Here is a 13,949-nt window from a genome sequence, read left to right on the forward strand (position 1 = left end):
ACCTCCCCAAAACAGCCCATTTTTCGCAAAAATGGGCCCGTTTCCCTCCCCCCAAAAAGGGCATGCATAGCCTTTAGGAGCATTGCAGAGTTGTCCATTTTTTGCTCATTTCTGCCCTCCCCATCACCCAGGAACACTCTGCAAGGCTCTTAAAGGCTATGCACGACCATTTTGGTGAAGGGGGTGGGGTTTGGGGAGGCAAAAAATGCTGTATTCAGTGTATAAGACGCACCCAGATTTTCAGCCTCTTTTTTTGAGGGAAAGAGGTGCGTCTTATACTCTGAAAAATACGGTAATTGGAATTATCAATGTTTCATAGATTTTATGGGGAATGAAATTATCACCAATTCTTTTATTTCTTTAGACAGATCTGTCCCAGAATTTTATTGCCACTGCATGAGCAGGTTAGTGATCAAGATATATTTGTTTCCTGAGGCATTCCAGCAAAACTATAACATATTAAACAAGTTCCACTTACTTGATTTATCTTCTAAAATGACAGTTCCTTGTTTGTTGACATTGTACACATTCTGAATGATGTCCTTTGGATTTACAAGTTTAGTGTCCAAAATATCATTCAGAGAATCCAAGCCTAAAGTTTTTTGCAAGCTATAGAAGACATAAAGCAAACAGATTTACGTAAATTAGCTAACAGCAGTTATCTGGAAAATGATTTACAGCTAAATAGCTCACATTGTCACTGAATTATGTACATATATATTAATGAATAGATTATGTGTTTGTGTGCATAGTAAGCCATCTTCAAAGCCTCATTAGTAAAACAATAAAACTGTTTTAAAACAAAAATTATTTGCATCTTTCAGATGCAAACCAAATTACATACATATGATAGTGCTACTTTAATATAAACTATTTTTAAACTATAATAAACTATAATAAAAGCGAAAGGAGAGATTAGGGAATTGCAACACCTTCTCTTCAGTGTTTCACACATGTAGTCCTCAACTTATGACTACTTATTTAATCAGAGTTTGAAGTTATGCTGGCCTCGAAAAAAGCGTCTTATGACCGTCGTACCACCCATGCAATAAGAGCATTTAGCAACTGGCTCAAATTTACGAGTGCAGCTTCTTACAGTCACGTGCTCATGATTTGCACTCATAACAGCTTTTGACAAGCAAGGTCAATTGGGGAAGCTGGATTCACTTAACGGCCACGATTCATTTAGCAACTGTCGTAAAAATGTTTTCAAAATTGGGCCCAGTGGTGTGATGACTTGTTTAATGATCCTTAGTGTGCAAAATTGTGAAACTATCCAATTGTGGCTGTACTATATTACCTGTAACAAGCTCATCCAGTTCCTGGATGATACACTTCAGCACATGTGACTTATAGCAGAATTCCCCAACCTTTCTGGGTTGGTGGCCTGGAGATGGGGAGGAGGGGCCGGGGCCTTTACTTGTGCATGTGCATGTACGAAGTGACACGAGCGCATGCATGATGCAAATGGGCAACAGTAGCACCCATGTGGCACTGACAGTGATGCTAGCATGAGGGGGGGTGCATGCGCATACATGCACGCTCACCGTCCAGCCACTCATGCAGCCCTGTGGCCAACAGGCCATGGCCCGGTAGTAGATTGCAGTCCACAGGTTACAGAACAACACGCCCAAAGGATAGGAAAATATTTCACTCTACATTCTAGATTAGGTCTTTGTTTATTGGACAAAATGTCTCACTAAAAGAAAGGTAGTCAGTTTTCCAGAAGTGTGTTGTGAATGGACTAAAAGTAATCTTTAATAAAACATCTATATGAAACTGCTGGGTGAAATCATCCAACACCATGGGATGAGTTATCATCAATATGCTAATGACACAGCTTTACATCTCCATCCCTGGTGATCTAATCGTGGCTGCCTTCAATTGAGGCTGGTAAGACAAAATGGCTGTGAATACATGGAGCCTTAGGATCTGGGACTTTATCATCTTTTTTTCTGGATGAGAGGCAGTGTAACACCATTGTTGTACAAACAGCACTGGGTGTAGATCTGCTTCCGGGTCCAATCCAAAGTGTTGGTCACTTATCTTTAAAGCCCTCTAGAGTAGGGTTCCAGGCAGGGGTGGGTTCCTGCCAGTTATAACCTCTTCTATAGAAGAGGTTCCACAAATCTAGTGCCATTTAGAACCGGTTTCAGCTCCCTCCCCCTGCCCATCCGTACATCATCAAGATGAAGAGCGAGAGGAGGAATTCTGGGAGTTGAAGTCCACAAGTCTTAAAGCTGTCAAGTTTGAACAGCCCTGGGGTTTTTTTTCTAAAGGGTTAGGGGTGCAAGGGTCTTGTAACTTGACAGCTTTAAGACTTGCGTGCTTCAAATGCCAGTTTTTGAGCCAACATTTTGGTTGCTAAGCAAGAGTGTTGTTAAGTGAGTTTCACCACATTTTACAAGTTGGCCACACCCACCAGTCACATGACTGCCAAGCCATTCCCACTCGGTCACATGGCTAGCAAGCCACTCCCACCTGGTCACATGGCCAGCAAGCCACTCCCACAAAGCAGGCCACACCAACAGAAGAGGTTCTAAAATTTTTTGAAACCCACCCCTGGTTCCAGGCTATCTCTGGAGCCTTCTTTCTTCAATGGGATTGACCTGCCCCTCTCGTGCTGGCTGAAGGGGCATACTGTGGACCTCATCAGCCAAGGAATTGTGACTAATAGGGTCTAGAAGAGCCTTTTCTGCCATGTCCCCCTGCCCTTTGGGATATTTTGACATAGCAGGTGATATCTACTACCTCTCTTCTGGCCTTCAGGAAAAGCATTAACATTTGGCTGTGCTAGTTGGCATGGAACCCTGAGAGAAGCTGATGGATGCAGGTGGCTGATGTAGTAACAGAGAAGGCAACACCATTCTCTGCTCCAAACCCATGTTTGTTTGTTTCTGCTTTAAACCTTTTCTAATTTTAATCTGTTTTTATACTTACAATTGTTTTTATACATGTAGGTTTTATTATGTCACCCAGACTCGCCTCGAACCACGTAATAGAAGACATATGAATTAAGTAAATAAATAAATAAAACAATCCCAGTTGCATAATCAGATCTGTCATTATAGATCTGTAATGGTGAACCTATGGCACACATGCCCTCCTGGTGGCCACATGCGCCGTCGCGGGCTGCTCTTCTGGTTTCTGCTGCGCTGGTCTTCGTGTGTTCTGGAGTGCTGGAAACCCAAAGACAAGCTGGCCAGTGTGTATGCATGCGCTGGCCTCCTGGCATTTGGTTTTTTGTTGCTTAAGTGTGCACAAAACCAGCTGGCCAGCGCACATGTGCATGCTGGAAACCTGAAGACCTGGTGGCCTGCACGTGCATGCGCAACAGCAACTTGGTCTTTGGGTTTCTGTTGCTGCATCACGTGCATGCGCATGCGCATGCAGACTCATTCCGGTTTGGGCACCCAGTGCCAAAAACTTTCACCACCACTGTTATAGATCATCTCCTGGAAACAATAAAGAAAGTCTGTAGAGACAGAAAATAATTTACCGATTTGTTCATTGATACCTTTTTATTTTTTTAATGGCTACCAGGACTTTTAAGTATTTTTTTTTTCATTTTGGAAGTAACTCCTAACATTAATTGCAGTGGCTTAATGTGTGGTGAAATGCAGTCCAGATTCTCAGGAGGAATAATCTATTCCAAAGGAATAAGAGAGATCGAGGCCAAGCCTCAAAACCAAGAAAGACAGGCAGAGTTTCTTCTAAACAGTTTCCCATACTGTTTTTCACCTTCAGAGAGAAATACTGCCAACCTAAGAAAACTATTTTGCCTCGTTATAGTTATAGTGTGAGAACTTCCAGGGAGGAGTTGTTTTGACCCTGTTCCTCCCAACCAAATTATCTAAAATTTAGTCTCTTATTCCTCTGAAATGCACCCCTCCCTCCTGGAGTACATTCCACCACATTTATTTTGTAAAAGAACAACTCAGGCAATATGCTTACTATGATAAAGTCCTGGACTTCCATATGTCTTCTACATTTGCCTCTTTTAATTGTCGACGATGAATGAGTTTGCATCCTGGTACTTCTCCAATTGCTATGCTGTGCCGTTTGAACCACATTTCAGAATTCTGTAGCAGTGTGAGGAGAAAAACCCTAATTATTGTTAATCTATAATTTTTGCCTTTTCATGGCAACATTGCCTTGCCAGCAATATATTTGACCAAATCTATGGAAAGAGTCACAAAGTCCAATTCAAATTAATGAAACAAGTTCTATAAATCCACCAATTTTGACCCTAATTTTAATTCCATCCCCCACTATCCTGTCAGAGTTTAAGAAGCTTCTTGGATGAAAAACGAAATGTCTTCAAGGAAAAAATAAGGAAGTCCAGTTTCCTCCTGAAAACAACCATGACCTGGATGACTGAGAATCTCTACAGACTTCTGCCAATTTTAATTTTTCTTGATATCTTTGAAGGCGGAAAAATGATAATCTTGACATAATCTCATGTATATCTCAATGCATTACATATTAATGTATGGGAAGATATCTTACCAATGTGATTGGTTTCACTGGGATGTGCTCTTGGAAAGTAACTTTTTCAAAGTCCCAGTTTGGGAATTTCACAATTTCTTTTCGGTAAGGAGATCGTTTAGGATATGGTTTTAATGGTGAGAAAGGAGGAAACCTAAAATTTAAAAACAGTCTATTAAAACCTTCATAGGAACACTATCATTCTGCCCTGATAATCTAACCCCATTGATGCTACAAGACAATCTTTCTTTAAGGTGAAAGAACTTCGGAGACAAAATTACACAACTTCTCCAAAACTAAAGATACACAAACAATTATATCAATTTATAACATGATCGAGCTAAAAAAATATTTTTGCTTTGAGAGGGAAATCACAACAAAGTTTTATTCAAGCGAAATATCTTTATAAATAGATAAATTTGATGCTGCAGAGTATTGCAGAATTTTCACCTTCACTTGTTTCAATATTTTTCTTCTTATTGGAAGAAAGTTATCATTTGGGATCAGTTAAAACCAGAACTCAAGTGCTGTTTTATTAACCATTTTATATTTTGCTTTACCATCACACAGAAGAATTTCAGCTAATAAAACCATGATAATGCTCAAAAATTGAAAGGGGAAACAATGATCTGGTGTTGATTTGGCTTCATACCTGTTTAAAAGTCCTCCTGACTGAGAATCTCCACAGACACCTGTTTAAAAGGTATTCCAGGTTATTGTTAAGGGGTCATTTTGCAATGACTGGACACACTGCAGTTTAAATCAGTGTTTCTCAAACTTGGCAATTTTGAAAGTTGCCAAATTTGAGAAACAGCGGCTTAGATTAGGGTATCAAACTTAATTTCATTGAGGGCTGCATCAAGGTTAGGTTTGACCTCGGGTGGCCAGGATGAGCGTGGCTAGGATGGGCATGGCCAGCTTGATGTTACTTGTGTCAGGGGCACCTGTGGTGGCCCGAGCGCTCTGCCAGTGAAAATGGGCTCCTGAATTCCATTTCGGTTGAGACAAACTCCTGCAACCCTCTTCCAGCGAAAACAGAGCTTGGGAGGGCCAGATCCGTGGGCTACAGCAGCCCCGCGGGCCAGTTCCGGCCCACGGGTCTTGAGTTTGACATGTCTGGCTTAGATGGAAATGTTATACAATGCTTTACTTCTTACACATGTTCCTCAACAATAATAATGGGTTAACTCCACCCTCCTAGCCTTGCCAAGTTAATTTAGTCAGGTAAACAAGTCTTTGGGGCTCAGTCCCCATAGTAGTTAAATGTTTTTGAAGTGGCATGCAATCCTTGGCTCGCTACAAATGTTCTTGCATTTGTTGGGCATTAGGCATTGCCTCAGCCCCTTAGCTCCTTTCATAAAACCTGATGCAGAACACATTTGTTGCTGAGGTCCAGGCTACATTTCAAGCTCTGTTTTTAAGCAATGGTATTATTAAACATGCAACCTAAACTCCAGGTAGGGATGAAGTCAAAATAGGCTGTTTACCATGGCTTGTAGTTACAATTATGAGCCCTTTTATTGTCTGTGGCTGTTGCACTTGTCTGAATACACTTCTGTTTTTTTTGTCTCCTGTTCTCCTACACACCCATATACCTCTGGGTTGGCTTTCTCTTTGAACTGGCTTGAGGGATGGAGGGTGTGGTGTTGTTAGAAATTAATTATTAGCTCAACTAATATAATTTTAAAAGGGAAAGGCAATCCATCATTTTTTGAAGCAAGTGTGTCACATGGGACACATAAGGTATGAATAAGAACTATCACAATAATAGCAAGAGAGATAAATCATATCAATTAGAAAGTAGGAAACTATATTAGTAAAATTAGAATCTGAGATCTTTAAAAGCAGACATGGACATTCGTACCCGATTATAAAAGGGTACTGCATCCCTGGCATGGAGCCAGCTTCATTTAGGACTCTTGTGTACTGAATCAACTTTTGAACTCTGAACTATGATATCTGGTGTCTGACTTGAACAAGGAAACAAATTGGAGAACAAATTCTTCCATCAGTGTGCTGACCTGGTTATCTATGGACATGAGGTACCCTTGAAAAAGTTAGGGTGTGGCTAATGTAGTCAGCTGGAAGGGCCAATTGTTCAGCTGGAACACTGGCATGGATAACTATGGACTGAGTCTGTTGGTCAGATTGTCTCTAGGCAGGCTTCGGGGGGGAGGTTGAACACTTTCCCTATCAATTTATAGTGCTATAAAATATTTATGCCTTGGGGGAGGGGGGGTAAACCTAGCATTTACAAAAGGGAGAAGCATTCAACCTCATCCTCTCCCTCGGTTATGGTGGTTGGTCTGAATTTGCTCTAGATGTTGATCTCTTTTCAGCAACTACCTCCAAGTTTCAATGTCTGCCTTAATAGCCAAGAGTTCCTTGTCCCAGATCATAGCACAGAAATGTTCTGATGGATTTAACGTTCTTCTGTTTTTAGCTTTTAGCAAAATAGCTCATGCTGTGATGTCAAAAATGTTAGTTTCATCTACAGATGTTTGAGTACAGTCAGTATGTTGGAGGATAGACAGAGTGGAGAAATCATTTTATATTTGTTCAAAACCTTATTGAATAGGATATTCTGTCTGAATGGGGTGTATTTCCAGCCCAGGCTGGTGGAAGCTGTGAGTTTTGTAAAGTTTGGAATGAAGATGTATTAATAGTTTGTGAGAGCTCATAGCTTCTGCATAGGTTGTTTGACCCATCTTGAGAGTTGTCAATAGGAAGTTTTTTTTTTTTACTTTGGCAGGGTCCTTTTGGAACTTTCTTTTTGGTAGAGATGCAATGTCTATGGTATTAATAGCATTGACTTCAAAGTTGCATTTTTCAGGAGTTGCATACTGATTATGTTATCTGAGGCACTGCAAAGCATCTTTTACATGGCATTTGTGATGCTGAAGGGACCATGAATAAATCAAGGTGTCATCTAAATAGATTATGACAGATTGGTTGGTAAACTCCTGAAAAACGTCATTAATCAAGTGCTAGAATATTGTGGCAGTGTTGCACAAACCAAATGAGATCACAATATATTCCAAACACCCTTAGCAGGTGGAAAGAACAGCTTTTCATTAGTTGCCTTCCTAGTTTCATTCCAGTTGTATGTAACTCCCTCTGGGACTGAGATCTGTAAAACTTCTGGCCTTTCACATATGCCCTGGACATTCTGAGATCAAGGAAGAGTACTGATTTTGGATTATGATCTGGTTGAGGATCAGGCAATCATTGCAGAACTTATCCTGACATTTTTTTTGACAAATAGAATACTGTAAAAGCAGCTACAGAGATAAATTAATCATCTTGAGATTTTTTTTGTAATGAAATTTTGCAGAGTTGCAAAAGTTCAATTTCTGAAAGGAAGTAGATGTACAATGGAATCTCGGCTCCAGGGATCATGCCCACAGGACAGTCATAGGGACAATGTGGTTGTAGGGGATTGTGCTCATTTAAGACATAGCTGGAAAACTGTTTTGCTCTAATTTATTTTTGCTGAAAAATGCTCCCTACAGATGGGGGAATTGAAGTATATTAATTCCTTTTGACATATGATTTGAAAGTCATCCTTAGGCAATTCTCAGAATCATTGGAAAATTAAGGACAGGGGCTAGATAGAATGACAGTTCCTCTATATGTTCTTCTAACCCCATTTCCACTAGGTCAGTACTATTTCAAATAGCAGGGATCTTTCATCAATTATTTCTAGGGACACTGATGGCTGTATGGCATGTCCCAAATTCTGGGTGTGAAGTCCACAAAATTACTGTTGGCTCCACAATCAATCATGATTTGAGTAAGAACCAATGATCTGAATCTTTATAGGTAAGATCAAGTGCCTATAAAACCCACCAAAGCTTTGTAAGTGGAATTGCAGCTAGACAAGTGACTAGTTTCCCAATCAAGGAACTCTTCTTAGACTGAATGTATCCCCATTTCTGAGCATGTTTGGCATCCTGGCTGAACATATAACAGAAGTTCTAGATGTTCCTTTTAAAGCACCTGAGTAGCCTATGGGTGAATAGGCCTGCAAGGAACAGAAGCAAAATTCTGGCAAACAAGAGGCAAGGATGGTAGTTGTAGACTACCTGAAAGAGGCAGGTACCTGCTGGCTCTGGAGGAAAATATTAAACTATTTTAGGTCAATTCTGCAACAATACCATTACAATACCAAGACTGAATACCATTCAGTCTTACTGATAAGAGGCATAACAGATCAAATTGACAGTTAGAACAATTAATCAGTGGAACAGCTTGCCTCCCGAAGTTGTGAATGCCCCAACACTGGAGGTCTTTAAGAAGATGTTGGATAGCCATTTCTCTGAAACGGTATAGAGTTTCCTGCCTAGGCAGGGGGTTGGACTAGAAGACCTCCAAGGTCTCTTCCAACTCTGCTATTGTATTGTATTGTACTGTATTGTATTGTATTGTATTGTATTGTATTGTAAACGTACTAGAACAAGTCTTACAGCTGGTTCATGAGTTGTGGCTGTTGTAGCATGTCCATGGTCACATGATCATGATTCAGGTGCTTGGCAATCAGTGAACACTTACAACAGTTGCCCCCCCCCAGGGATCATGTGATCACTATTTGCAACTTCACTACTGGATTTCAACAAGCAAAGGCATTGGGAAGCAGGCAGGAAGTTGCAAGTCAGTGACATTACTTGTAACAACCAAGCACAATCTGCTTAACATCCATAACGACTTTCATAAGCTAGTGCACTTGTGTGAGTTTTCACTTTACAATCACACTGATGGAATTCCCGATTGCAATTACAGTTGTTAAATGGCGACTCCCTGTATTGCTTATGCTGCAAGAACCGTGCATTTCTTTCTTTACTAAGGATTTAACGCTTACTTGAAATACAGTTCATTTAAAAATGAACACAGTACACAGTTTCTGCCCGAAGAATCCATTCAGTTATTTACCTATATAATTTACCATTATCTTCAAAATCATCTTTGCCCCATCGTCCTTTGATATCTTCAATAACGTGATTCTTCAGGAACTTTTTGAGAAGCTGAACTGTTTGAGCACGAGTTACTTCTGGGCTAAAGTTTTGGTTGCGTCTCAGCAGTTTGTGCAACCACTCCACAGCCTCAGAAGCTGTGAAGCAACCTTCGTAGCTTTTGAAGTGAAAACGATGTTTCCGTAAAGGCATTCCATTTCGAAAGAGCTCAACAGTCTCATTCCACTGAAAAGAAATATGAAAGTTTTATCTAAGCACAAGTTAGTACTTGTTGGGGTAGCACCTGAGAAGGAACAAAAGAGTGTATGAAGAAACCTAACTTGTACTTTCTAATTTAAGCTTTTAGGCCTTTTCCATATTAGCCAAGCTCTTTCCAGTTTTTATATATTATTTCTAATCAGCAAGTCTAAAAAAAAGGCCTGGTTGTTTTTCAAGACTTTCTCCAATATAAGCACATTCCCTTTTAACAACCATACGTTCTAAAGTCATGCTTGAACACATTCAGGTTTTAAATTACTTGAGCATAAATCTGCTTTGATTGGTGTATATAAATAGGTGCACAAAACTGTGACATGGTGATTTGTGTGTTGAAATTCTCAATCACAATTGTCTTAATATCGGCCATTCATTTTACACTGTTTTATTTATCTTAAAACGTTGTGTCCTGTTTCATTGCTCATAAGAGATAAAAAATATGGAGAAAAATTGATTGCCTTCTTTGTTCATTTATCACAGGCAAGATTTCTCTTCACAGAGGAAGAAGAATAACACTCCCTATAGCTCAGAGGTGGCAACATGTTGTTTTTCATTGAAGTTTTCATAATGCCTAGCCACTGCCCAAAGCTGTTAGGATGGATGAGTGGAAGACCAAACATCTGGAAAGTCCAAATAACTACATTTGTATTTTGCAATATTTTGTAAAGTTTGTAGTTGTTTTATTTTAATTTTGTTGGCTGCCCAAAGTCAGTTGTTTCAATAGGTGGCCATAACAAATGAATGATATTCCTTACACTTTATATGGAGGTCATCGTATAAATAACAATTTATGGCAATTATGATGAAGTTGCATTATTATTTTCTAGAACCATCATTCCTGCCAGTCTTTGTAACCCCAGGTAGCTCTATTTTTCTTATCTCCATCAAATGTGCATGTATCTATGTACATTTATTCATAATTGGGGCAGGAGGCAAAGATTCAAATCAGGAGTAATGTTGATAATAAAAGTCTCTATAAAAATCTAAGGATTTTTTTTCTCACACTGTTCAAGGACCTGCAAAAATTCATAAACTGGGTTCATATTGAATTATAAATTTTAATCATGGGTTATTTAACAAAATCTGGTGGCTAGAAATGCAAAACACATCCACACCACCCCAGCAAGCACTTAAAAGATTCAATGTCCTGAAGAATATTATATAGGTTTAATATTGCACAAGGCCATTATTTCAGTACAGTCCTTGACTTACAACAGTTCATTTAGTGACCAAAGTTACAACAGTAGTGAAAAAAGTGACTTAGGACTGTTTTTCACATTTATGATCCTTGCAGTACCCTCACGTGATCAAAATTTGTGTGCTTGGCAACTGACTCATATTTATGACGGTTGCAGCATCGTGGGGTCATGTGATTCCCTTTTATGATCTTCTTAACATGCAAAGTCCATGGGGATGTCAGATTCATTTAACAATCGTATGACTAACTTAACGACTGCAGAGATTCACTTAACAACTGTGGCACAAAAGGTCATAAAATGGAGCAAAATTCACTTAACAAATATTTCACTTAGCAACACAAATGTTGGCCTCAGTTGTGGTCGTAAGTCAAGGACTACCTGTACCTGGAATCATCATTTGTTGGATGCAAAGTTTTAAGTGTTAATTTTTTTTAAAAAACCTCCCAAGATTTCTGGAAGAAAGGCTGTAGCTTAGTCTTAATTTGTGGTATTTCTAATACTCTTTTTAAAATTAATGTGATAACAGTTGGAAATGTATTCTCTCATCTACCATATAAAATAACACAGCCCATTCAAAGCTTTAACACCACACTCTGCTGCATCGTAAACCAGTGATCTATTAATGAAGCTATGGGTGCTGTGTCCATAAAGAAAATACAAACTCAGTTTTGATAAGGCATAAGACAAAGATGAGCAGCTATTAGGGATACCTCTGTTTTGCCTGCAAAAGATCTGACTGAATCTCTGAAATGTTCAGGAGGGCTAATGTTTAGGTCTGACACTACAGATACATGTCATTCAGGAGATTAGAATTTGAATGCTACCCTGACTAGTAATGCAGTGGCTAAGGTGCTGAGCTTGTCAATCAGAAAGGTCGGTAGTTCGGCGGTTCGAATCCCTAACGCCACACAACAGAATGAGCTCCCGTTACTTGTCCCAGCTTCTGCTAACCTACCAGTTTGAAAGCATGTAAAAAGGCAAGTAGAAAAATAGGGACCACCTTTGAGGGGAAGGTAACAGCGTTCCGTGCACCTTCGGCGTTTAGTCATGCTGGCCACATGACCATAGAGATGTCTTCGGATAATGCTGGCTCTTTGGCTTTGAAACCGAGATGAGCACTGGCCCCTAGAGTCGGGAACTACTAGCACATATGTGCGAGGAGAACCTTTACCTTTACTTGACTAGTGAGATATGGTGGCACTTATGCAGGCTCCGGCTGCAGCTCAGAAAGAACTGTACTGTATACATATATGCCTTTAATAGACTATCCAAATATGTATTAAAATACCCAAATGCACCAGCATGAACTTGCAGTTTTCCTACAACAGTATGCAGGTGCCTTTTTCCCCAGGAAGTTCCCCTTTTTGATTCTCCTTCCATGTCTATACTACCATCCCATGATTTTTCTGACAGTGTCTCATCCCAAACTAAGCAGTTCAGCCAGGTTTAGTGTTTTCACGTTACATGCTGCTATCTAAGTTGGCATTAGTACACTCAAAATTGAAGAACAGCTGAATCAGGCACATAAACAGGAACTCGGGGAAAGACCATGGTTCAGTGGCAGTGAATGCAGGCGATCCCAGCATCCACAGCTGAAATGTTAATTTATATAACAGCCCCATTTCCATTAGAGGTGCAGATGTCCCTACAACAGGTCAGCCTATTCAAAATACCAGCTTTCTTCAATGCAGCACCTGCCCAGATGTGCTGGAGTAATTCCAAAACTGGCCGCAAATTAGGAGGATCGAATTTCACTATACCTTATGTGTCTCTTATGTGCAGCCCGAACTGGAAAATAACATTTAACACAGCACAATACTTAAACAAAATGGTTCGGCTGAGATCTGCATATGTGGAACTGATTGGGGGTAGATTGCAGCGGTGACACAGAAATATAATTTTATCATATTTTATCTATATCTTAAATTATTGCATTATATTCCAACTTCATTTTAAGCCATATTTAATTCCAATTCCATTTTAAATTGTATTTTATTCTAATCCCATTTTAAATTGTATTTTATCAAATTTCATTTCAAATTGCTATTATTAAATTTGAGTTATAATTTGTTTCTGGAACTTTGCACTTTGATATGGCCCAAGGGCCTGTAGGAAGTTAAAACCCACCCCTCTCCCAGAAAAATGAAATATCCTAGGAAATATTGAAAGGGCTGAATATTTCCCTGGATGTGAAAAGGAAGAAACGTGTTTTAAAGAGAGAACAGCTCCCTGCAGCTTCCTGCCCCCACCCCCTTTGTCAATGGGCCATTAAGATGGCCAAGCCAGTCCCTTTACATAATAAAGAGTTCTCCCCTTCAACTCCAGGTGATGGAATCAAGGCATGCTAGCATTAGCCTTTACCCAACTCACTACATGGCATCTGAGAATTCAACTAAACCTGGATTCAAAACACAGCCTAGAGAGTTGCCCCTGCATGGCCCCATGGAAATCTGACAACCAATCAGAATACAAGCTCAAGATCAAAGGCCAGAGGGGGCATAAAACCAGGGTCTCAGCATCTCAGCCTTTCCTTCTATCTTCTTCTTCCCCCAACATTGAAGCATGTGATCATCTTTTCTGTTCAGGATTCTAGCCATGTAGTCCTGTCCACCATTAAACCATCTTTCCAAGCAGCCTCCATGTCCCCGATGTCTTTTTCCCCACTTGGAGCCGAACCCAGAAGGACATTTCTTTCATCAGGCCAATCAATAAAGACTCAATGTAAAGATTATACATATGCATGCGCTTTGGGGCAATTTAAGACCATTCACCCTGCAGAAAATTGTTAACCTGAATTGTAGTCAATTATATAAAGTGTATAGTATATAACTGTAGTCAATTTATATATTAAATCTACAGCAAACAGGATTTTTTTCAAGATTTAGGAATGCTATTTACCACGAATTTATCAGGGAGTGGAGGCACCGGGTCACATGCTTATTTTCTTATGTTCAAATATTGCTTATTTTCAGGAACAACAAAAAAAGGCAGCTCGTGCTTAGAAAGCCTTCGGAAAACGTGCTTTACTCACCAGCCG

The 13,949-nt window shown here is 39.8% G+C and overlaps 1 protein-coding gene across 1 annotated transcript in view; it reads right to left on the minus strand.

The window, feature by feature from the left end:
* DEPDC1B (DEP domain containing 1B) overlaps positions 1 to 9,668 on the minus strand; it is a 33,865-nt gene extending 24,197 nt beyond the window's left edge. Inside the window, exons 1-4 of the mRNA XM_087715540.1 lie at positions 9,418 to 9,668; positions 4,510 to 4,642; positions 3,955 to 4,082; positions 479 to 609 (exon numbers count right to left, since the gene is read on the minus strand). Of these exons, the coding sequence (XP_087571666.1) occupies positions 479 to 609; positions 3,955 to 4,082; positions 4,510 to 4,642; positions 9,418 to 9,650 (625 nt within the window). The 5' untranslated portion in view covers positions 9,651 to 9,668. The remainder of the gene's footprint in view (positions 1 to 478; positions 610 to 3,954; positions 4,083 to 4,509; positions 4,643 to 9,417) is intronic.
* Positions 9,669 to 13,949: the final 4,281 nt, after the last annotated feature.

Source organism: Thamnophis sirtalis, unplaced genomic scaffold (assembly GCF_051295495.1).
Source record: "Thamnophis sirtalis isolate CommonGarterSnake01/CBP01778 unplaced genomic scaffold, rThaSir2_p1.2 scaffold_5, whole genome shotgun sequence".
In the NCBI taxonomy this organism is placed as follows: domain Eukaryota; kingdom Metazoa; phylum Chordata; class Lepidosauria; order Squamata; family Natricidae; genus Thamnophis; species Thamnophis sirtalis.